The sequence below is a fragment of the Ictalurus punctatus genome, chromosome 6, assembly GCF_001660625.3.
Source record: "Ictalurus punctatus breed USDA103 chromosome 6, Coco_2.0, whole genome shotgun sequence".
Lineage (NCBI taxonomy): Eukaryota > Metazoa > Chordata > Actinopteri > Siluriformes > Ictaluridae > Ictalurus > Ictalurus punctatus.
Window position 1 is genome coordinate 6,041,881 of NC_030421.2, and position 23,614 is coordinate 6,065,494.

Below are 23,614 nucleotides of genomic sequence, written 5' to 3' on the forward strand. Positions count from 1 at the left end.
CAAATATGGCAGGCGGTCCAAAGGCGTGTGCATTCTTTTGCATGGATGTGTGGGTCACTTGTTGCGTCCTCGTTTTGAGAGCAGGACTCATTAATCATGATGATGTCACGGCCGGTTCATGGCCGTCGGCCAGCGAGCGAGAGGAGCATAGAGAGACTCGTTTATCCATTTATTCATCGGCTTATTTAATGGGGGAATTAAAATGCTTTATAGTGGTGCTCTGAGACCAGCACAGCAAAGTGCTTATTACTTTCACCTTAAATACAAGGAGAGAGATAATACTCTGTTCTACAAATAAAGTCCCTCAGAGTCGGTCTCTTTATATCACGTCTCGAATCTGATTGGTTAGAAGGTGTCGGTTAATCTTCAGCAGCTTTGACAGTAGTACCAGCTGCAAAGTGTTTTTTATTAATACCCTTGTTTGGGTAAATTATCGTTTCTATAGTAACAGCTCATTCCCTGGGATTTTGCAGATAATACCGTACTACATTGTTTTGTGAGGATGGTGGTGAGGACTTTTCTTTATTTATTGTATCATGTCGAGCCTTCAGTCTCAGTGCCGTATTAGCCTGCTGGCGAACAGCAGTGTGGTGCTTTTTGTGGACCGGAGCCTGCACAAATCTTTTGGTGTGTACAAGGAATTGTTGAGCCACGGCCTCTTAACGAGGCCTGAGTGGGCACCAAGCAGGCAGAGAGATGAGAGCGAGAGCCTGTAGGAGACTTCAGCCCCAAGGAGATTTTCACAAAGGAGCCATGATGGAGTGAATAATTGATGGAGGAGAGCCGGGTTTGGGGCGGCGTGTTAGATGTAGCTGGGCGAAGACGGCAGATGGAGGGAAACTGGGCCGAGATCAGAATCATTAACACGAAGCAGGACGACAGCCGGGATTCCTCCTTCTCGCTTTAGCACTGGGCATTTCCGGGGAGAACACACTCACTGTTTGATTTCTCATTCTCTCTTTCTCTCTCATTCTGTCTCTACCTCTCTCGGCCTCTCTCGCTCCGTGATCTAAACCCCACCACCACACCAACGTCTCTGTCTCATCCACACATTCGATCTCTCTTGTTCTTCTTTCTCCTGATTCGCCACTCCTTCTAATCATCACTTCTCTCTCGCACTCTCAGCATTTCTTTCCTTCTCATACATGCTTCAATTCTGTCGTTCTTTCGAATTTGCTCTTCTCCATCCATTGCCCTCCACTTTCGTCACTTTCTCTCATTTGATGTGGCGCCTTTAATTAAAGACGCACAGTTTTACTTTCAACCTGACGCCATGTGAACCTTTCTGTGAAGCTTTCCTAAAAAAAATTTTTTTTTTTAATAATAAAAGACAACACGCCTACTATTCGTATCTGTATTTGAATCAGTTTAGAAACTGATCTGTTCGTTCAAAATAACAGAATCTGAAATCGGAATGAATCGATTCATTATTTGCAAGTATCAGGTTTTAATTCAGGTGTGTCTCAGGAGAATCACGCTTGCACTGTCATGCGCACACTGTTGCGCGACTCTCATCGTTCGGCAGTTTGTCTTCGTCGAAAGGTCATAGGTCAGAGTGAAAGGTCAAAGGTCACTTGCTTGCTTTACTTCCCAAAAGGCTTTCTTTTTTTTCCACCACCGTTCCTGTAGCTCTGCCTGTTTTGTTTTGCTCCCCGGCTTTCCGTTTTTAGCGCCGTGCCTCTTGGCACGCTCTCGTCGTCCCCATTTGCATTTGGCGCTCCCCTTCGTGCCGCTTGTGCCGTCGCTGCTTTGAACGAGCTCCCAGACGCACTTATTTCTGCGCACTGGTTCGTTTGGGAAACTTAGTTAATTAGTGCGTGCACGCACACCACTTGTTTTAGTGTGTACCGGAATCCCCAGGCGCCGAGCACTGAGAGTCACGCGTCACGCCACGCCACGGCACAGCACGGCATGCCGTCTTCATTCCTCCTCTATTTTCTTTCTTCATCCTCCAAGCTGGCCTCATTCTACCATGAGACAGGCAGCTCTGGTGCTCTCGCCTCAAGGCACCGCTGTCTTTAAGAGCCTCGGGGTGTCTCGCTTTGAAATTGTGAAGCAGGACTGTGATTTATTCTGAAACTTTGAATAAAAGCTGTGCATTTGATAGTAACGATCAAAGTGCTCAGATCGTAGCACTTCTGAAAGGTTTTGTCAGCAGCAGATTTGTATTTTTATTGCTTCCATTGAAAAATGGTGCGCCTTGTAGATGTTTTTTCTTTAAAGTGGCTGGGTGCAAAATCTGCTTAAACTATAGATGGCACGATACCACTGTGTTTTTTTCTGATACTGATAACCGATACTGAACCGATTTCTATACCGATACTGTAATCTCGAGTATCATCTGATAATGAAACTCAGTAGTTTTTATCTTTTTAAAAACCACTAATCTTTAAATTCATTATTTGTTTTTGTATTAAGTTCAAAAATGACTTGCGCTTGCAAGTAAAAATAAATATAAAAAAGCATAAATATACAGTAATAAAATCAAACTCCTAAAAGGTATACAATCGAGTCTTTTTATCATTACTAGCGCCTATGATTGAAGATGTCAATGCAAACTACATCCGGTTCACCTCGGCAAAGAGCACGGAAAATTGCCTCGTTACTCCAGTCTGACGAAATGGAGGATCTAAAGCACTAAACAGCGTAGTATAGGGACTAAAGAGCTCTTCATCCCACAGGTTAGGTCCGCCCATAAAGGTGAGTGTGGTATGTTATTACCTTGATTACCTGCTGCAAATGGCAGATCAATAGGTCCTGAATGGCTCCCTCATTGATCAGTGGGCACGGCCCGGCTAATTTATGCCCGTTCTCAGCCTGTTCGTCCTGGCCAGAGCACCGGGGCGTGAAATTTAAATTATTATTACAGCCAGCCAATTCCATTAGGCGCGGGAAGGATGCACAGCGCTGGGTGATATTGGCTTCGTTCCTGGTGAGGGGTGAAGGCTTGCCCTTTGCAGCCCACACAGCAGGAGTTATTACCCCGGTTTATCACCGTTCGCCCTGCCTCCTTCATCCCGTTGCTGTTGTCATGCCAGATAGAGTGGCTGCGCTAAGCATCAGTGCCCCTAGAGGTCAGGCAATAAGAAGCAGACGACCCAAACGTCAAGCTGTTCAGAAATAGGAGTCTTTATTTGTTTCCGGTTTGGACAGAGTGTTGTTTTAAGACTTTTATTATCATCCATGTAATGCAATTTTCGCAGAATTTGTAAGAAATATATAAGAAAATAGATATCACTGGATTTAGTATGATTAATGATGGTTGGATGCATGTTTTTTTTTGTTTTTTTTTTTGTTGTTTTTTTTTAAATCCTCATGGGGAAATTTATTTGGGTGCTACTGTATTAAAAAAAAAACCTGAAATATTTCTTTACTTTAAATGTTAATGAATTAGCACTATTTAGCCATTAGATTAGATTAATAATTAGATTTTGTGGCTTGATTTTGTGTGGCCAGATGTTTTTAACCTATAAGATTTGACTTGATTATTGCTAGTATGGTTAGTATGCAATTCTGAAATCTGATTGGTCAGACAGTGTAGATTAATTTCCTGAACCAGAAATCACAGACCATGCTGACATTTCTGCATGTGTTTCTTTTGTTGTATGGTTCAGAGTTAATAAAAAAAAAATTAAAAAAAAAAAAAAAGCCAATTGAAATAAAATGAAATCCAGTAATAAAATAAAATAAAACAAAACACATCCAGTCTAGACCCTAGCCACTTCAGGTTCAAATCCGGATACAGATATTTGGAGCACTATACAGACACGTACTCGACACCTGATGAGAATCATATGTGTAATTTCAACACTGGCATCAGATTTTAAACTGATTACACTTCAGTTTAAACTGGTGATAAACAGATAGAGATGCTTTGTGAAATGGGAGATTGAGTAGACATTAAAACCAAGCTGTGCAGGACAAAGTAAGTGCCGGTCATTGAGCAGAGAGAGTAATTTACTTCCTTGGCCTTGGATCAGAATTAATTAAGATTGCATGGCCAGAGACGTGAACAACACAATGTGGACTGAATTAACCAAGGTTGGTGCGAGCTAATGGAGAATCGATAGGAACTGTAGAGGATGGCTGCTTTGTACTCCACCTCCTCTCTCTTCTTATTTCTCCATGTGTTTCTTCTTGTGAACCTTAACCTCAGTGAGGTTCCACTGTGGGTTTCTGGCAGTGATGACCTTTAATGGAAATACTGGCATGCCAGATTTGTTTTAGCACAAATAATCTCTTGCCTCTCTGCTCCCAAATGCACACAGCTTTCGATTTCTGCGAGCACCTCATTAAGACTGTGGTGGGCTGTCAGACTACAGTATGAATCTTCTGCGCTGCATTTGTTTCACACATCAAGGCTCCGTCAATGAATGTCACCTTCAGCTACAGTTTCAACTATGGTATTGTTGTTAATTCATATGCATTAAGATCTCTATCCTGGGTAGGGTCATGATCCAGAGCCTATCCCGGGATAGGCACGAGGCAGGACTATACCATAGATGGGAGGCCAGTCCAAACACACCCGTTCACACGTAAAGGTAATCACCAATCTAACTACCTGGAGGTGGGAAGACGCCGGAGAGCCTGAGGGAACCTGTTCGGCACAACACTACCCCCTGTTCTGCCCTGCTGCCCCTACGCCATCATGATCAAGCAAATTCTAACAAGCATGAGCATTTTCATCGCTTTATATACGGATAAATACAACAGAAACGGTACAGCCGTTAACTCCACTCGCTGGCCTTAACCAAAATCATTCGCAAGCTTTTATACCACTTGGCTTTGTGTTGGCAGACTAATTTACAATCATGAGATCACATTGGATAGGCAGAGGGGGATAATTGGCTTGAAGGTTATCTATGTCAGTGGTTTTATTACACATACATCAATTGTTCCATTGATGGGGTTATATTGCCTTTTTTTATAGCCTCGATTCACAGTAGGCCTCAGTTGGTGCTGTTAGGCTCCAGTCTGCAGATCTCTTGGTCAGTGTTTGATATGTTTGGTATTTCTGGGTCAGAGTTTGGTACAGTAAATCGAGAAGTTTCTGGCCAGTCTAAGCAGCTCAAAACTATGTTTAACTCTTCCAATTTGCTCATTTGCCAGTTCCCACCCACTAGCGCTAGCTCGCTCCTATCACTCGACAGCTACGCACCAGGGAGGGTGCAGGCTAACATGTGCGTCCTCTAAGACACATGAAGCCAGCCACGACATCTTTCAAGTTCCTGCTCATGCTACGTCAGCTGCACACTCCGACAATGGAGATAGAATATCCTATCCCTCCCACCAAGAGAGCACAGACATGTTTTCCCGTTTGGATTCTCAGCCATGTACTGTAATGGCCGTGGCATCATCTGTATTCAGAATCACAATCTTTCCAATGATACCACTTGGGAACCATTTAAAACCATGCTCCAGGGGAAGTCTACCTGCCTAGATTAAAGAGTTTGTCAGGGGTTCTTTGGATGATTAATGATTATAGCTTTCTTTAAAAAAAAAAAAAAGAAAGAAAAAAAAAAGGAAACCTCTTTGTTTTAGGATTCCACTTAGAAACTTTAAGAGTTTCCCTAGAGAAGTAAGCTGAATCCCACCTAATATACAGACCTATTTGACCGATTTCCTGTGTTATCCTTTGTTTTCCATTTGTTTTGGGTTTAGACATAAAAAATAATGTGACATTTTTGTAATCTACACCATAAGAAAACACATGGGCCATGATGCAATACAGAATATTTAGAGGGGTTAAAGAGATGACTGCACTTACCTACACGGTATGTTATATCTGCCTAAATGTGTCTCCAGAAGTGCGTTGAGTGATCATTCTATTCAAATCTTTTTGAAAAATGCACAGGATGGATATAAGGAACAGGTGTGAATTGCATCTCAGTGTTATTCTAGTACATTCAGGACTACCCATCAGTGTTTTTTTTTTTTTTTTCATTCTCACACATCTCATCTGATCACTCATTCATCATCATGACAGCAGATCCAATACACAGATGATGGTATATTAACTTTAGCCTGAGTCAATACACACAGAGGCTATGATCTATGGCCTCACAAACAAAGGTGGTGTGGCCTCTGTATCTGTAGGTCCCCCTGAAAGAGATGTGGCTTCGGGATCTGTCACTCCTAGTGAAGACGTCGTTGCTTTGCGCCTGTCAGTCACACTGAAGGAGGTGTGGCCTGTGTAACTTTCAGTTCCAGGAAAGGAGGCATAGCTTCTGTGCCTGTCAGTCCCAGTGAAGGAGGTCTGGCCTCTGGGTTTGTCAGATGCAGTGAAGGAGGTCTGGCCTTTGCACCATTCAATCCCAGTAAAAAAGATGCAACCTCAATACCTGTCAGTCACAGTAAATGAAATGTGATCTTTATAGTTATAGGGCCAAGTTAAGGAGGTAAGGCCTCAACACCTGTCAGTGCTTGTGAGAGAGGAATGACCTTAATATTTGTCATTGCTAGCGAATGTGTCACTTCTGTACCATCCAGTGCCATTAAAGTAGTTGTAGCCCCAGTACCTGTTTGTCCTAGTAAATGAGGTGTGGCCTTTGTACCTTTCAGTGCTAGTAAAGTGGGTGTGGCCCCTGTGCCTGTCAGACCCAGTAAAGAAGGCATGGCCTCTCTACCTTTCAGACCCGGTAAAGAAGGCATGGCCTCTCTACCTTTCAGACCCGGTGAAGAAGGCATGACCACTCTACCTTTCAGACCCGGTAAAGAAGGCATGGCCTCTCTATCTTTCAGACCCGGTAACGAAGGCATGGCCTCTCTGCCTTTCAGACCCGGTAAAGAATACATGACCACTCTACCTTTCAGACCCGGTAAAGAAGGCATGGCCTCTCTACCTTTCAGACCCGGTAAAGAAGGCATGGCCACTCTATCTTTCAGACCCGGTAAAGAATACATGACCACTCTACCTTTCAGACCCGGTAAAGAAGGCATGGCCACTCTATCTTTCAGACCCGGTAAAGAATACATGACCACTCTACCTTTCAGACCCGGTAAAGAATACATGACCACTCTACCTTTCAGACCCGGTAAAGAAGGCATGGCCTCTCTACCTTTCAGACCCGGTAAAGAAGGCATGACCACTCTACCTTTCAGACCCGGTAAAGAATACATGACCACTCTACCTTTCAGACCCGTTAAAGAAGGCATGGCCACTCTACCTTTCAGACCCGGTAAAGAAGGCATGGCCTCTCTATCTTTCAGACCCGGTAAAGAAGGCATGGCCTCTCTACCTTTCAGACCCGGTAAAGAAGGCATGGCCTCTCTACCTTTCAGACCCGGTAAAGAAGGCATGGCCACTCTACCTTTCAGACCCGGTAAAGAATACATGACCACTCTACCTTTCAGACCCGGTAAAGAATACATGGCCACTCTACCTTTCAGACCCGGTAAAGAAGGCATGGCCTCTCTACCTTTCAGACCCGGTAAAGAATACATGGCCACTCTACCTTTCAGACCCGGTAAAGAAGGCATGGCCACTCTACCTTTCAGACCCGGTAAAGAATACATGGCCTCTCTACCTTTCAGACTCGGTAAAGAACGCATGGCCACTCTACCTTTCAGACCCGGTAAAGAATACATGGCCACTCTACCTTTCAGACCCGGTAAAGAATACATGGCCACTCTACCTTTCAGACCCGGTAAAGAAGGCATGGCCTCTCTACCTTTCAGACCCGGTAAAGAAGGCATGGCCTCTCTACCTTTCAGAACCGGTAAAGAAGGCATGTTCTTTCTACCTTTAAGTGCTACTAAAGTAGGCTTGACCTCTGTACCTTCCAGTGCTAGTAAAGTGGGCGTGGCCTCTGTGCCTGTCAGACCGAGTGATGAAGGCATGTTCTCCATACGTTCCAGTACCTATAACGTATGCATCACCACTGTACCTTTCAATTCCAGTACATGAGGTATGGCCTCTTTACCTGTTGGAAACTGTGAAGCAAGTGTGACCTCTGTGCATTTGAGACACAGTGAAGAAGGTGTGGCCTGTGCGTCTATCTAAAATAAATAAATAAATCAAACTGATGCATAATACTGAACCACATCAGTACATAATGTCATATTGAATCAGTGCTGCTTTTATAATACTCAAGATGTTTCCTATCACAATTTGTCCCCACGTCCAAGAGTGTGGTGGAAAGTCCAGAAGCATTAAAAGCCAAAGCTGTCTCCCCATAGACCTGAGCAGCGAGATTACATTTAGCCATCACTGCCAAGTCAAATTTGCGACGTGTCTGCGAGTTGAGCGAAGGCCACGTTGGGGTTTGCATCACAGCCTCTGTGCCAGGATTAGGGACGACTGCTTTACAAAAACAGTGGTTAGCTGAAATTGCAGGTGTGCATGAACATCGGAGCAAGTGCACGGTGCAGGCTGCAGTCTACACCCACTGAAAACACACCTACGATAGAACCAACTCAGATTGTTTTTGTTGGAACAGAAATTGAGCAGTGTTTGCAGAGCCACATAAAGCATGTGGACAGTGATGGATGGGCTTCAGGTGGAATCTAACGTGTTTTTCCTTCTCTCTCTTTCTCTCTGTGTTTTGCAGGTAAGACGCTGACCTTCTCTGTGCACTCTCAGGGACACTAAGAACTAGAAGCAACGCAGGGATATTTGTGTGATCCCACTCACTCACTTACACACACACACACACACACACTGCATCTTTTCGGATCAGTTGCAAGTGTGTACTGTTACTCTGTGTGCCTAGAGACAGACTAAGAGATTTTTGTGTGTGTATGTGTTGTTGTAAACTTATCTGGGTGCAAAAGTAACCTGAATCAGTAGCATATTTGTGTTTGTTATACATGTCAATATTAAGAAACACCAATAGTGGAAAATACATTCCTATAAATGAGGGTTAGGGTAAGGGTAAGGGTTATGGTAAGGGTAAGGGTTAGGGTAAGGGTTATGGTAAGGGTTTTGGTATGGGTTAGGGTAAGGGTTATGGTAAGGGTTATGGTAAGTGTAAGGGTTAGGGTTATGGTAAGGGTAAGGGTTATGGTAAGGGTTAAGGTTAGGGTAAGGGTTATGGTTATGGTAAGGGTAAGGGTTAGGGTAAGGGTTAGGGTTATGGTAAGGGTAAGGGTTTTGGTACGGGTTAGGGTAAGGGTTAGGGTTATGGTAAGGGTTAGGGTTATGGTAAGGGTTTTGGTACGGGTTAGCGTAAGGGTTAGGGTTATGGTAAGGATTAAGGTAAGGGTTAGGGTTATGGTAAGGGTTATGGTAAGGGTAAGGGTTAGGGTTATGGTAAGGGTTAGGGTTATGTTAAGGGTTAAGGTAAGGGTTAGGGTTATGGTAAGGGTTTTGGTACGGGTTAGCGTAAGGGTTAGGGTTATGGTAAGGGTTAAGGTAAGGGTTAGGGTTATGGTAAGGGTTATGGTAAGGGTAAGGGTTAGGGTTATGGTAAGGGTTAGGGTTATGGTAAGGGTTAAGGTAAGGGTTAGGGTTATGGTTAGGGTTATGGTAAGGGTAAGGGTTAGGGTTATGGTAAGGGTTAGGGTTATGGTAAGGGTTAAGGTAAGGGTTAGGGTTATGGTAAGGGTTTTGGTACGGGTTAGGGTAAGGGTTAGGGTTATGGTAAGGGTTATGGTAAGGGTAAGGGTTTTGGTACGATTTAAGGTAAGGGTTAGGGTTATGGTAAGGGTTAGGGTAAGGGTTAGGGTAAGGGTTAGGGTTATGGTAAGGGTAAGGGTTTTGGTACGGGTTAGGGTAAGTGTTAAGGTAAGGGTTAGGGTTATGGTAAGGGTTATGGTAAGGGTAAGGGTTAGGGTTATGGTTAGGGTTATGGTAAGTGTAAGGGTTAGGGTTATGGTTAGGGTTATGGTAAGGGTTAGGGTTATGGTAAGGGTTAAGGTAACTCTGAATACAGGAATTAAGGAACTCTGAATACAGCAAAGTAAAGTACGCGGGAATTTAAACGAAGCTAGTAAGTAAGTAAGTGAAAGTATAGAATGAATAATAAATAAATAAATAAATAAATAAATAACAATACCGTAAAAGAATTCGAGATTACAGTTCAGGGTTAGGGTCGGGGTCAGAGGTTAAGGTTAAGGGAAGCATTATTTAGTTCTTAAAATACGTTTTAAAGTAAAATACCTCAGATTATAAGACTGAAGACTCTGTGTGTGTGTGTGTGTGTGTGTGTGTGTGTGTGTGTGTGTGTGTGTGTGTGTGTGTGGGTGTGTGTGTGTTTAACCCACATCGCAGCTGATATGGAAAAAATGCTGCGGCTGTTTAAATTCGAGTGGAATGATTGCAATTTGACTTGAGTGTGTAACTGAGCTAGTTAAAAGTGTGTGTGTGTGTGTGTGTGTGTGTGTGTGTGTGTGTGTTTGCATCTCTCGGCACCAGGGTGTGTGTTGGCTTAATCTTTGGCTCTTATCCAGTACAATCTGTGAGAGAATGCGAGACTGTTAGAGCACTGAAGCACGTTTAAACACACACACACACACACACACACACACACACACACACACACACACACACACACACACACACACACAGCCCTCAGGCACCCACTACAAATGAAGGGATGCTCAAAAATGATGTCCAGCCTCATCATTCAGCATCGTATTGCTTTTGTTTCACGTTACAGAACCATGAATCATTCATGCTGTGAGTCGTTCTGCACAAATGATGCTTTTTGATGAACGAAATATGGGATAAAAAAAACTGGCTTAGGAACGAATCACAACACCTGTCAACAAATCAATAACCAAAGGCGGTCCTTAAAGGAGCAGCTGAATGAGTTTTCCCCGTACTTGTGCTTAAACGCTGTCGATTGATCCGATTTCTTCCTCGTTTAGGTAGTGTGCCAGTTATGTGTGAGGACTAAATGAACGTTTTATTATTATTGTATATTTCTTAGCACAAATATCAAAGTGTCATGTTTGCAGTATTCATTTAAAAGACGTAGCGGCTAGGTGCTAGCTAGCTAACTTATCAGCCTTCGTTGATAGCTTGCCTTATACTTGTGGTGTGTCCGGAAAGATCGTATTTACAAGGTGAACGCACACGAACGCCACCGCGAAGCCGTAATTATGGATTTTCTTCTGAAACTTGACGTCTGTAGTTGACGGTGAATTTGTTGAAATCGCATGTTCACTCATCTCAGAAGCCAGTTTAAGTCATTATGCCTTATCGTTAAGCTAATTGCATGTGCACAATACGTTAGGATTGTACAATTACGATATAATACGTGACGATAAAGTTTCATAAAGCAGATTCATAAATGGATTAAAAACATTTATATATATATATATATATATATATATATATATATATATATATATATATATATATATATAAAGCTAAACAGACCTGATGTGCATTCTTCGTGCTTCGTTTTCTAGTTTAAAGAAAAAAACAACAACAGCCTCGCTGTATTTTCTCGCGCCGACGGAAGTGACTTGAACGCACCCGACGTTGTAATTACGAACTTCCCAGGAGGACCTGAAGGCACGCTTGGCTCCCGTGTTTCTGAGTTGCCTAGCAACAATGTTCTTACGACTTGAAACACTCGGATATTGAGTGTGTAGTGCGTTTTAATTCCATTCAAGTACTTTTCCAATGCGATTCAGGCTGTACGATATGGCCGCTGCGGTGTAGTGTTCATAGATTGTTGATAGATCATGTTGATAGATTACAGCGCGTCACACTGCGTCAGCACGACGTGCCCAAAGTACTGAATGTGGTTTGAGACAAATTTTGTGCTGAACTGTGTTGACTGATCGGCTTGAGTGTTTGATTTTATCCTGAACTGTTGCCTTAAGTAGATAACAGATGCCCCAACTTGGTGAGGGTCCAGGTGTGTGTGTGTGTGTGTGTGTGTGTGTGTTGCTTTAAACAATGCCTGTCATTGTGTGTATGTGTGTGTCTGAGAAACGAGTCAGGCCACTATAAGCAGCCAAGATTTGTACAGCAGGTATGAGTGAGGTGCCCAGAGAGTTATCTGATGCTCTGCAATGCGCAGTTTGGTGGTTTAGACAAGAAACCAGTTTGGTGACTGGTGAGAGTCAGGAACACACACACACACACACACACACACACACACACACACACACACACACACACACACGTACATGCTCAGTGCCACCTACAGACTGCAGAATGCATTATAGTGACAGCAGTGTAATAGTGATGAACAGAGTGTGAGCTCTGCACTTGTCCTTCACTCCTAATGCGCAGAACATTGCGAGTTCAAATCCCAGGACTGATTTCGGATCTGTAACCGCGTAACCGTGACCTGCCAGCGGCGTGTTAAAACGGATCCTGTACATTACTTATTCAGACACGTGAAGGTCATCACACGACACACGCAAACAAATGTTATCGCAAGCGATGAACAGGGGAATTATTGTACATGGATTAGTCAAGTGATACACGCAGTGACCGAATAATTCAAGAAGAACAGAGAAAGAGAAGAAGAAAGAAAGGATGAAATGATGGAATGAAGGAAGGCAGAAAAAAGGAATAATTAAGAAAGAGACGCTAAGGAAATTCTAATAGGAAAAGGGTAAAACAAAAGAATGAAGAGAGAAGGAAGGAAATAACTAGGTAATAAGAAAGAAGGAAAGAAAGAACGATGGATGGATGGAAGAAAGGAAGGAAGGCAGAAAAAAAGAATAATTAAAAAATAGATGCTAGGGAAATGATATAGAAAAATGGGGGGGGGTGAGGAAGGAAGGAAAGAAGGAAATAGTAATAGTAAGTAATAAGAAATATAGAAATAATTATTAAAAAGAGATGCTAAGGAAATGAATGAAAAGGGAAAGAAAGAAGGAAAGAAAGAAAATTGATGCAAGGAAGGAAGCAAAAAAGAATTTAAAAAAGAGATGCTAAGGGAAAGAAAGCAAGAAAATTGAGGAAAGGATAGAAGAAAAAAGAATTTAAAAAAGAGATGATAAGGAAATGATAGAAAAGGGAAAGAAAGAAGAAAAAGAAAGAAAATTGATGAAAGGAAAGAAGAAGAAAAGAATCATTTTAAAAAAGAGATGCTAAGGAAATGATAGAAAAGGGAAAGAAAGAAGAAAAAGAAAGAAAATTGATGAAAGGAAAGAAGAAGAAAAGAATCATTTTAAAAAAGAGATGCTAAGGGAATGATAGAAGAAAGAAAGAAATGAGGGAATGAAAAAGGGAGAGAAACGAATGAAGAGAGAAGGAAGGAAATAATGAAGTAATAAGAAATAAGGAAAGAAAGAAGAGACACAGTAGCAATCTGGATGGAGAATTTCCCAGCACGTCTCCTCATCATAACTCCCAGTTAATTATAAAATCCTGATTTCTCTTGCAGTCTCATCACATGGAGTGTGCAGTATTTCTTTATTGTTTAATATGCTTCTCCTGCATTGTGCCGGTGTGTGGATAAACAGCGCACCATGTTTACTCTGTTTGATGTTCGTTGTTTCATAGAGGAAGAATTTTGGCTTCAAAGGAGAAAGCACAGAGAGCTCTGTTATGAAGTTTGAGGGAGTGAAGTCTCAGGGAGTAATACTCGGGACTTTAGTTATGGTGTAGCTTGGATCTTTTGCTCACTTGGTGATCCAGCTATGGTCAGGTAGCTGAGGTGGGATGTGCGCCATGGAGATAAAACAGGCAGGTCAAATGCCGATGACATCTCAACTCATTAGCACTGACTGCACAGGCCTTGACTTGCTCCGGCACCGAGATCTAGCCAAAATCCATTTCATTCACCCTGGTATTCGATGTATTCCCAAACACTTCAACTGCACGATGGTGGAATTACAGAAACATTTCTGCATAACGAAGCTACAGTGAAAGACTTCCTTCACATGGATGGTAGACGGTGTGTTTTGTATTTGCAGAGTCTTAATTATCGCAGTAATGTTAGCTAGTTACCGAGCCTGGAGTCTTCCTAAAACCTCAGCTCACGACATTTTCCTGCTATTTTCGGAGAGGGAACAAAGAGCTAACATTAGCTAGCTAACCCTTGCATCCCGTTCATTCTTCTCTACAGACTTTCTTTCTTATTTTCTTTCTGTTTTCTTCTATCCTTCATTCTTGTTGTGTTTTTTTTCTTTCTGTTTTTTGTTCTTTCTCCTTCCTTCCTTTGTTCCTTGATTGGTTAGTCAGTTGATTGGCTGGTTGGTTGATTGGTTAGTCAGTTGATTGGTTAGTTGGTTGATTGGTTACTCAGTTGATTGGCTGGTTGATTGATTGGTTAGTCCGTTGATTGGCTGGTTGGTTAGACAGTTGATTGGCTGGTTGGTTTGATGATTGGTTGGTTGTGTAGTTGATTGATTGGTTAGTAGGTTGATTGGTTAGTTGGTTGATAGGTTAGTCAGTTGACTGGTTAGACAGTTTATTGGCTGGATGGTTGATTGGTTAGTTGGTTTGATGATTGGTTGCTTGCATAGTTGATTGGTTAGTTGATTGGTTGATTCATTTGTTGATTGGTGGGTTAATTGATTGACTGGTTAGTTGGTTTATTGGTTAGGTGGTTAGTTGATTTATTGGTTAGGTGGTTAGTTGGTTGATTGGTTATTTGGTTTGATGGTTGGGTTGGTTGCATAGTTGATTGATTGGTTAATTTGTTGGTTGGTGGGTTAATTGATTGATTGGTTAGTTGGTTGATTGGTTAGGTGGTTAATTGGTTAGTTGTTTGATTGGTTAGTCAGTTGATTGGCTTTTTGGTTGATTGGTTAGACAGTTGATTTGCTGTTTGGTTGATTGGTTAGTTGGTTGATTGGTTAGTTGGTTTGATGATTAGTTGGTTGCGTAGTTGATTGATTGGTTAGTTGGTTGGTTGATTAATTTGTTGGTTGGTGGGTTAATTGATTGGTTAGTTGGTTGATTGGTTAGTTGGTTGATTGGATAGTCAGTGATTGGCTTTTTACTTGATTGGTTAGACAGTTGATTTGCTGTTTGGTTGATTGGTTAGTTGGTTGATTGGTAAGTTGGTTTGATGATTGGTTGGTTGCGTAGTTGATTGATTGGTTAGTTGGTTGGTTGATTAATTTGTTGGTTGGTGGGTTACTTGATTGATTGGTTAGTTGGTTGATTGGTTAGTTGGTTGATCAGTTAGTTGGTTGGATGATTGGTTGGTTGCTTGCTCAATCGTCAGGAGAATCTACGTAAATATGATTCCTGATGGATGGCATCAGCTGAAAGGAAGCAAGGACATGAAAAAACTGCAATCCTAAAGAAATTTAGTTTTCAGCATTTCCCCCCGTTTTCTCTGCAATGACGAGCTCCTATGGAGGTGTACCTCACACACTCCTTACTTAGATGAAATCAGATTGTTTGTTTGTGAGCGTGTTCATCCAGCATCACGCTGTGCCTCAGAACTATGAAACTGCTTTGATGAGTACTAATGATATTTCCAAAGTGTTTTTGTACTTCTTCTTTTCATGTAGTTTATACTCCGGGTCAGATATTATCATCTAGTAGCGTCCATCATGTAGTCTAAATTACAGCGCCGCTGTCCATCATGCTAATGGTGAGGAATGCATATATTTGTGCTGAGGAACCCATTAGTGTGTGCTTTGTCCGGGAGGACACCTGTGGCTATCAGGCCGTGCGTCTTCCCGAGGCATTCCCTGACAGAGCACTTTCTAATGAGATGGCACCGAGCCATCGGGCCACGTCCTCCTTGTTGTAGGAATGATGCCAGCGCGAAGTCCAATTAGATGACTAATTAATCCACCTTTATTCAAATTTACCGCAATTACAGCATGTTCCTTGGCTATTTATATGGGCATTATTTATGACTATTTTTACCCAACATATTTATTAGCAGGTAATAAAAATGCACACACCAAAAGTGACCAGATGTGATAGCTTTCTTATCTACACTGTATTGTAGTTAGTTAGCTAATGTTAGGCGACTAGGTCATTCTGTAGGTTACGTGCTGTTGATGAATCAGCATCAATACACGGCAGTATCGTATGTAGAACCCTGTAACATTGTTGTTGTTGTTGTTTTTTTTCATAAGAAAGGGTACCAAGCCAAACAATATTTTGGAGGATAAGGACATGTTATCCAATTATCCAGAGAACCCTTAAAGAACCGTAAAGAAGAGTACTCACATGGTTTCACAGGTTTTGTGAAAGAGCTATGAACAGAGAGAAAAACATTTTTCTCTCGCTGATTTTTTTTGAAGAGAGAAAATCATTGGCTGGTAAATAGCTTGTTTCTAACTGCTATACTGTAAGTGTTAACGGGAACGAACTCGTTTCACGAACATACCACAACATTACATTTAGCTATAAATTTAGCTTTACATTTAGCCAGAAAGTACAGTCCACTGGCACTACAAGCCAGAGAAACGCGTTGCAATGGAAATGCTAAGTGACTAGCATATTTATTGTGAATGCTAAACTATGTTTCAGCTGTGTGATTCATCACCAGTAAGTGTTACATTTTTTTTCCCCCCAAACGTATATCCGGTAATAAAAGAAGACGACGTGATGAGGGGATAGAGAAATAGAAAGAAAGACAAAACTCACTAGCTTTTGTAAGAAAACTAGCTAGCATAAAAGTTTCAGTTTATAGCTGCTAACGCAAGTGAGAGAAGGACCGTCATGGACGTCCCACAACGTTAAATGTAAACAGTATGAGAGGAATGAAACACTTCAGGAAATGCTGTTAAAAGAAACTAATCAATTCAGGCTGTGAATATCATTTCTCGCCAGATCATTCCTTTAAGATTGTTAATGTCATAGCTTCAAGGAGATATTTCCTCTCCACCGTTTTCCCAGTAGTATTTCTAATTATAGTTTCAACAAATAATAATGATATATTTTTAATCAAGGCAACACCCTTTGTTGTGAATCCTGTTCTGACTCAACAACCTAACTATAGATCAGAAGAAAGATTTACACATATCTTCACTCTACATCATTTCTGCTGTGTCTCGATTTCCCTCCGGGAGTTTGTTCCACTCTTAGTAGACCATCGATCAATCCCTCACTCATATCTCTTACACCAGTCACACACCAGTCAATCACTCCCATTTGCCTCAGAGCAACAAGGACAGTCCAATCAATCATTTCAATCTGGCGTGAGGGATAAAGCTAAAACTATCAGCCGCTTTGATTTTCTTCCATGAGCAACGGCTGATTAGTCAATCGGTCACTTCGGGTGTAGCAGTCGCCGTTTACACAAAGGCATCGATTCGCTGGAGGTAAAATAAACAATCCTGGCACAATGGAGACTATTATCAGCAGTCTGTATTCACAGTGTTAATATCAGAAACTGATATGGTTATAACGCCATTATGTATCCATACTACTATGAGGCTTAGAAGCTGACAAAAGAATCTAAATTTGTCAATTTGATTTGAATATGTCACATTAAATTATTAAATTATTTAACTTTTTTTTTTTTTTTTTAAATATAAAAATGTAATTTTTTTTGCCAAAGTTTGTCTTTGTTTTGAACTTGCTAGAGGTACAACTTGCACTTAAAAACATCAAATTTGAAATGACCGATTTTGAGATTTAAAAACAAAACAAAAAACAACTTAAAATCAAATCTCAAAAGTTCAAATCTTAAAAAAAAATACAGTTTTTGTGTAAACGATGCCAGATGCTGAAGTGACTGGGATTCCCAGAGAAAAGTATCGTAGACGTTTTCCGATTGGTCAGACTCAAGTCTATCGTCCACAATGCTCGCATCCATGAGTTGAGTTGAATATTGAGATCATATGTAAAATAAATAAAGAAAGAAAGAAAGAAAGAAAGAAAGAAAGAAAGAAAGAAAGAAAGAGAAAAGAAATTTATGCTAAAAATAAAAAAAATAAATAAATATATATGTATATATATTTTTTCTTCTCCATCTGGCAGACATTCTTCTGTGCTTCTGTAGTTAACAGTCTAACTGAGAGCTCAATTCAAACAAACTTTAGACAAAAACTCAGCAACTAGTTTTGTGCTAATTTTTCGATATCTAACTTCAGGACATTTCTCTTCTCTCAGATGCTAATTTTGTTTCTGTCTAGATGTCTTATCTGAAATGAGTTCTCCTCTCCTCGACCACCTGGACTAGCAAATCAGTTCACTTCACCTGGCTCTCCCCATCCAATCAAATCACAGCTGACGAATCAGCTTAGGCAGTTATCTACTTCAGTATGCATCTGAAACCAAGGCTGCTTGGCCTTCTGGGGGCTGTGTGTATGTGTGTGTATGTGTGTGTGTGTGTGTGGGTGAATGCATCCAAAAAGTGTTGGTGCCTCAGGTTCAGTCCACTTATGGCTAATCCCACCCCAAAATGCAATTAACACTCCAGTGTGTGTGAGGTGAATAAGAGGCATGCCGCAGGATTAGCCTAGCAACCCCCTAGGGGATGAATGACAGGTGAGAGGATGATCTGTTAGCCGAGGCTTCTGAGGTGGACCCAGCCATATCATCCGTCTTTATTATAGAGCCAGCCCACATTCATTCATTCTCTCTCTCTCTCTCTCTCTCTCTCTCTCCTCCCTGGGTCTCTGTGACCCTTTGGCTTTAAGGCAGGACTCGTGCTCGTCTCCTCATTAGCCTAACGAGCTCTCTAATTTGCATGCCAGGACACAATCATCCCTAATGTCAGAGAAGGCTCTTCTTGCACGAGAGGGCCTCCCTGGATGTGTCCCCCCCCCCACTTCTTAACAACTAGGTGTGTGATTATACCTGATTATACAATATTCCACACTAACTATCATCAGTAGCACTCGGAAGGCAGTCTAGGTAGGAGAGCATAGCATAAAGACAGCTGTATTTCTTATTCCGGTCAACACAAAGCTATTAATGTTTAAGAAACAATATAGAGGATATAATTGTTGCTCTGATCAATGCTGATCTAGTCCCTTTTGGGTTAAAATTGGTATTTTGAGCCACAAGATATTGTAAAATTGTGATATTCAGTGTAATATGGTAAAAGTATTTCAGTCAGAGCAGTCTGGGTTTGATTTATTTATTTACTTATTTTCCATTTACACTAGCTTAAAGTGACACCACGGGTGCGTCTGAAGGTCAGTAGTCAGGACACTGGTCAGGGAGTCGGCCATTTTAAAGGCTGTCTCAATTGCAGAATCCTTCCAGTGCACTTTTACAGTACATTCGCTCCATTTAAAAAAAAAAAAAAATACCACAATGCACTGCAAAAACCAAGAATCATCGACGCTCACTATTTTCTTACTGGAAATGATGTCATATTTTCTGAGTCTTCTCAGCTGGAAAAAATGTTGGACGACCTCTCAAGCAACTTCAGATACAAATGTAAGTAAGTTTTTTATCGTCTTAGCGATTTTTAACTTTATTTGACGTTCAGAAAAAAATAAAATAAATAAAATAAATTTATAAAATGTAAGTAGCTATATATAGCTTCTCAAGCAAACAAGTAAAAAGACAAATAAAATAAGCACGAATGCATCAGTGTGAAAACTGGCTGTTTGATTTACAAGCTAAGCGTTAGACCAGCTTCACTGTCAGATTAGCAAAGCAAGCTAAATGTACTAGCTGCATACGCTAACATAAGCTTCTCCGCTACTTCCTTCAAGGTTTAATTTACTTTCTTTTATGATATAAATTCTTTCATATATCTTTAATATAGAGTCAGTGACCACCTGCTGTTGAGCATCCTTATCACCTGAGGGAACAGGCTGTCCTGTGACGTTATTGTCGGAGGCAGTTCTTGTCATGTTATCGTACCTCATTTGCATAGGATCGAGAAAATCTCAATTCAAATGTCACGCTGTCATCGGAATCTGGAGTACGGTAGTGGATACGCTTTCTAAAAAATGTTAAATGAACTCTAATCTTCTCACCATATTGAAGGTTACACTTTTTTTTTTTTTTTTTTAAAGTTTAATGTGGAAAGTCCCCAATTAAGTTGTTAGTATAGAAACGATAACGTGTTACAACGAGGGCCCCAAATAAACCTTGTAGCAGGAAGAACTCTCCGAGCTGCTGTTATGGAAAACTACATCACCACCCTCTGACCAATCAAACAGCGCCGTGGTATAAAATGGCGAAATGTGTTGAGAGAATGTTGATTCTTCCTCGGCGTGTAAAACCGTGCGATGCTGTGTTCACTTTGCCCGGTCGACTTTGTTAAATAACACGCCGTGTGAGAGCGAGAGACGGTGCGCATACATCTCACTCAGCACTATCTCCAGTACAGCTTCCATTTACTATACGAGCACATTCAGACGCTTCATATTATACCTCACAGCTCAGCTCCTTTCTACACACACACACACACACAGTGACAGAGCAGGAGTGCTGTCTCATTCATATCATTCGCATACACACACCCACCCACTCCTTGCATCAATGCTCACACACATGCTCGTTAAGCTACACATGATCCTCTGTGGTGCTGTGTTTAAAGCCTCTTGGAGTGTGTTCAGTCATTAAAAGCCACTCAGCTCTGACTTCTCACACACACACTTTTTTTGTTTGTTTTTTAAATTTTATTTCCACGTCTCAGTCGTTGTCACTCAGCCAAAAGAGGCAGGTTTGTTCATTGAGAGATGCTCCTTGATATCAAGAGGAAAGAAGCCATCTCTGTGATTGTTTACTTCTTGTTGTTGTTTGTTCTAGTCATCTACAATGAAAAGAGAGACTCTTATTTTTATTTGAACGTGAGATCGGGAATGGTATTTAAAAGGAAAAAGTTGGCGAAGCGGGGTGCACAGGTCGGGGGTTCGATTCCCGTCGCTGCCCTGTGTGTGCGGAGTTTGCGTGTTCTAGCCGTGCGGCGGGGGTTTCCTCCGGGTACTCCCGTTTCCTCCTCCGGTCCAAAGATATGCGTTGTAGGCTGAGTGGCATATCCAAAGCGTCCGTAATGTATGAATGAGTGTGTGAATGTGCCCTGAGATTCATTGGCACCTGGGTGTACCCCGGCTTGTACCCAATACTCCCCGGGATAGGCTCCAGGTTCCCCGTGACCCAGTAGGATAAGTGGTATAGAAAATGGATGGATGGATGGAAGTTGGCAAAGCTTTGAGTGCGGTAACTAAGACTAAGAAGATTAAAAGCTTTTCATGCCCAGTTGTGTCTGCAGGGCTGAGCGCTTCAGGGGAGCTCGCTTTCTCGCTCTCGCTCTCTCTCATCCCACGCTCTTCATCACCCTTGTGTGTGTATACTGGTTCAGGGAAGGGACTCTGATCAGCTTTTAATCAGACTGTTCTGCATATCAGATCAACCAAAAACATCATCTTTTGGGGTTTTTTTTGTTTGTTTAAAAATTAAAATACCTTTTTTTTTCTTCCCACAAATAATAAAAAGTCTAATTCATTCTGCATGCTTTATTTCTAAATATTAAATCGTAACTATGACATTCTAATTATAATTACTGTACATTTCTAGTTTATTACATACAATAAAGGTGAGCCTAATAAACCAGCTATTAAAATCCCAACAGCATCACAGGTCAGTGCAGAATGGTCGAGAGAGCATCACTTTGTACACTCTCTCTCTCTTCCAAAGTTTATATAACAGTACAGTGCTTTATAGGGAAATGAGGCTGAGTAGTGAAATTGTTCTGTAATTATCGTTGATAGGAATTTGTTGATTTTTATTTTTACACACGTCAACTGTGTAGAAAGTCCGGTTATAGTATTGCGTGTGTACAGAAGTGCCAGAGCACACCAGTAAATAAGTTCCATCTCTCTAAACATGTGCGATCCTACTCCCAACGTATATACAGCGACGCTGACGGTTATTGATTAAAACACTATTTGATTTTCAAATTATTTCCATCGTATCTTTCTTTTTTTTTCTCCCCCCAGGTAGATGTTCATTGGAAATATTATGGAATTTACTCCATAGAGAGAGAATTCCTTAGCTGATGTAATGACTCGTGCTGAGAAATTGCATTCTGGGATTTTATTATTTCTTTCTTTTTTTTATATATATATCTCAAAATAATAATAATAATAATAATAATAATAATAATAATAATAATAATAATAATTTTTTTAAAAACATGTCTGGTCTATTGGTTTTGAAGTCAAACCTGTGCAAGATGCTAGAAAATAAACCTATGTATGCCAAGTCTAAGTAAACTATGTGTCATAAGTCTGCTTTTAAGCGATATTTTGTCCATAAAATGATGCAGATTATGCACTTGGGAATTATTATTATTATTATTAGTAGTAGTAGTAGTATTAGTAGTAGTAGTCATAGTAGTATTGCTGCTGTTGTTGTTGTTGTTGTAGCAGGTATAGTATAGCAATATTGCTAAATGTAATTCATTGCGGTGATTATAATTAATGTTTACGTACTAAAAGAAAGACGATTTCTTTTTTTAATTTGAATTTCAACATTTCTAGAATTTCCTGTTCCAGGATGTTCTTCTATCACACCAGACAGTACCATTACGTTTAATGCTGTGTACCATATTGTACCGTTTTTCTTTCTAGAGAAAGGTGTGTGTGTGTGTGTGTGTGTGTGTGTGTGTGTTTTTTTTTTTTTTTCCGTTAAAGAGCACTTGTGTGTTTTTGGGGCTGCTGCTTATGAAGGCGAGTGAATAAACCATTTTCAAAAGAAAACACTCGCTCTTATGTCCCTGTGAAAAGCTGTTTTGCTGCGTTTTCTCTCTTCTCGTGTCAATGTGGAGGATCAGCGGTCGGTCTCTTAGTTGAGTCGATTGGGCTTTAGTCTCCTCGTCTCTGACACTAATGAGTGATAATCATGCTAATGGATCCTGCCTGTGAAAGCACCAGCACTAATCACAGTATCGCTGTGACCCTATTAGTCTGTATTGGTTTGAAGTTTGAGCTCTACTCATCGAACGCTAATGAGAAGCTGCTGAGAGATGCTGAGATGAGCTTTGGTTAAAGCAATTCATAAAATAGATTTTTCTTTTTTTTTTTTCCTTTCCCCCTCAAGTTAAAGGAGAAATGTAAATTTCCCACAAAGCAGACATTTCGAATAAACTTAAAGCTATCATCCAAAACATTAGCTCGAACACTTGCTGTTGCACGTCAGTGCCGTTAACATATCACTGAACCACCTCGTGCCATCTCAGACCTTCATTTTGTCTGAGTTTCTTTTAGTAAACTCCTTTATTGGTCAATCTTTGCTACGTGTACGATGTAGGTACCGTCCGATAAGAGCGGCAAAAATAGTAGAATAAAGAATTACAGTGCAATAGTAATCCATAATTAGTGCCACTATTTTTGGCTGGATGTTAGCTTTCTATCTTCTCCATAACTCTCGAAAGGTTCTCACTTTATTAATCTTAAGTGGTGTACATGGGTTCGACTGCCATTGGTTCGACTGCTTGGCCCCACATTACACCTGCTCTTTAGAACCCTACCCGATTCGAGAATTTGAAATCGGTTCAATATCCTCCTGCTCATTAAAATGTTTTTTTTTTTTTTTTTTAATAATCTCCATTTTCTGACCTTGTCCTTGTCTACCAACACGTCCATACACTTAGATCTTACTCCTCTGCATTGCCTTGCTGCCTAACCAGCAACCTGACCTTCAGATTCCATCTAGATTAGAGAAGTGAAAAAGTGAAGGTGTGATGGAAAACAAACCAGATGATGTGTAATGTTCTCCCACTGGATTGAACAGACACTTTTGAGGAATGAGTTGATGCAGAGGACCAGGCTACATTTTAAAAGGTTTCTTTCGTTGTTTTTTTTTTAATGTTTTGTC

The 23,614-nt window shown here is 41.0% G+C and overlaps 1 protein-coding gene across 5 annotated transcripts in view; it reads left to right on the forward strand.

Moving 5' to 3' along the window:
* LOC108266386 (receptor tyrosine-protein kinase erbB-4) overlaps positions 1–23,614 on the forward strand; it is a 338,116-nt gene that overhangs the window by 85,774 nt on the left and 228,728 nt on the right. The window contains exons 1-2 of one of the 5 annotated variants that reach the window (XM_047156284.2): positions 18,466–18,617; positions 19,174–19,219. The exons of the other annotated variants lie outside the window; for them this stretch is intronic. Coding sequence (XP_047012240.1) covers positions 19,183–19,219 — 37 coding nt within the window. The 5' untranslated portion in view covers positions 18,466–18,617; positions 19,174–19,182. Of the gene's footprint in view, positions 1–18,465; positions 18,618–19,173; positions 19,220–23,614 lie in introns of those variants that run through there. 5 annotated transcript variants of the gene reach the window in all.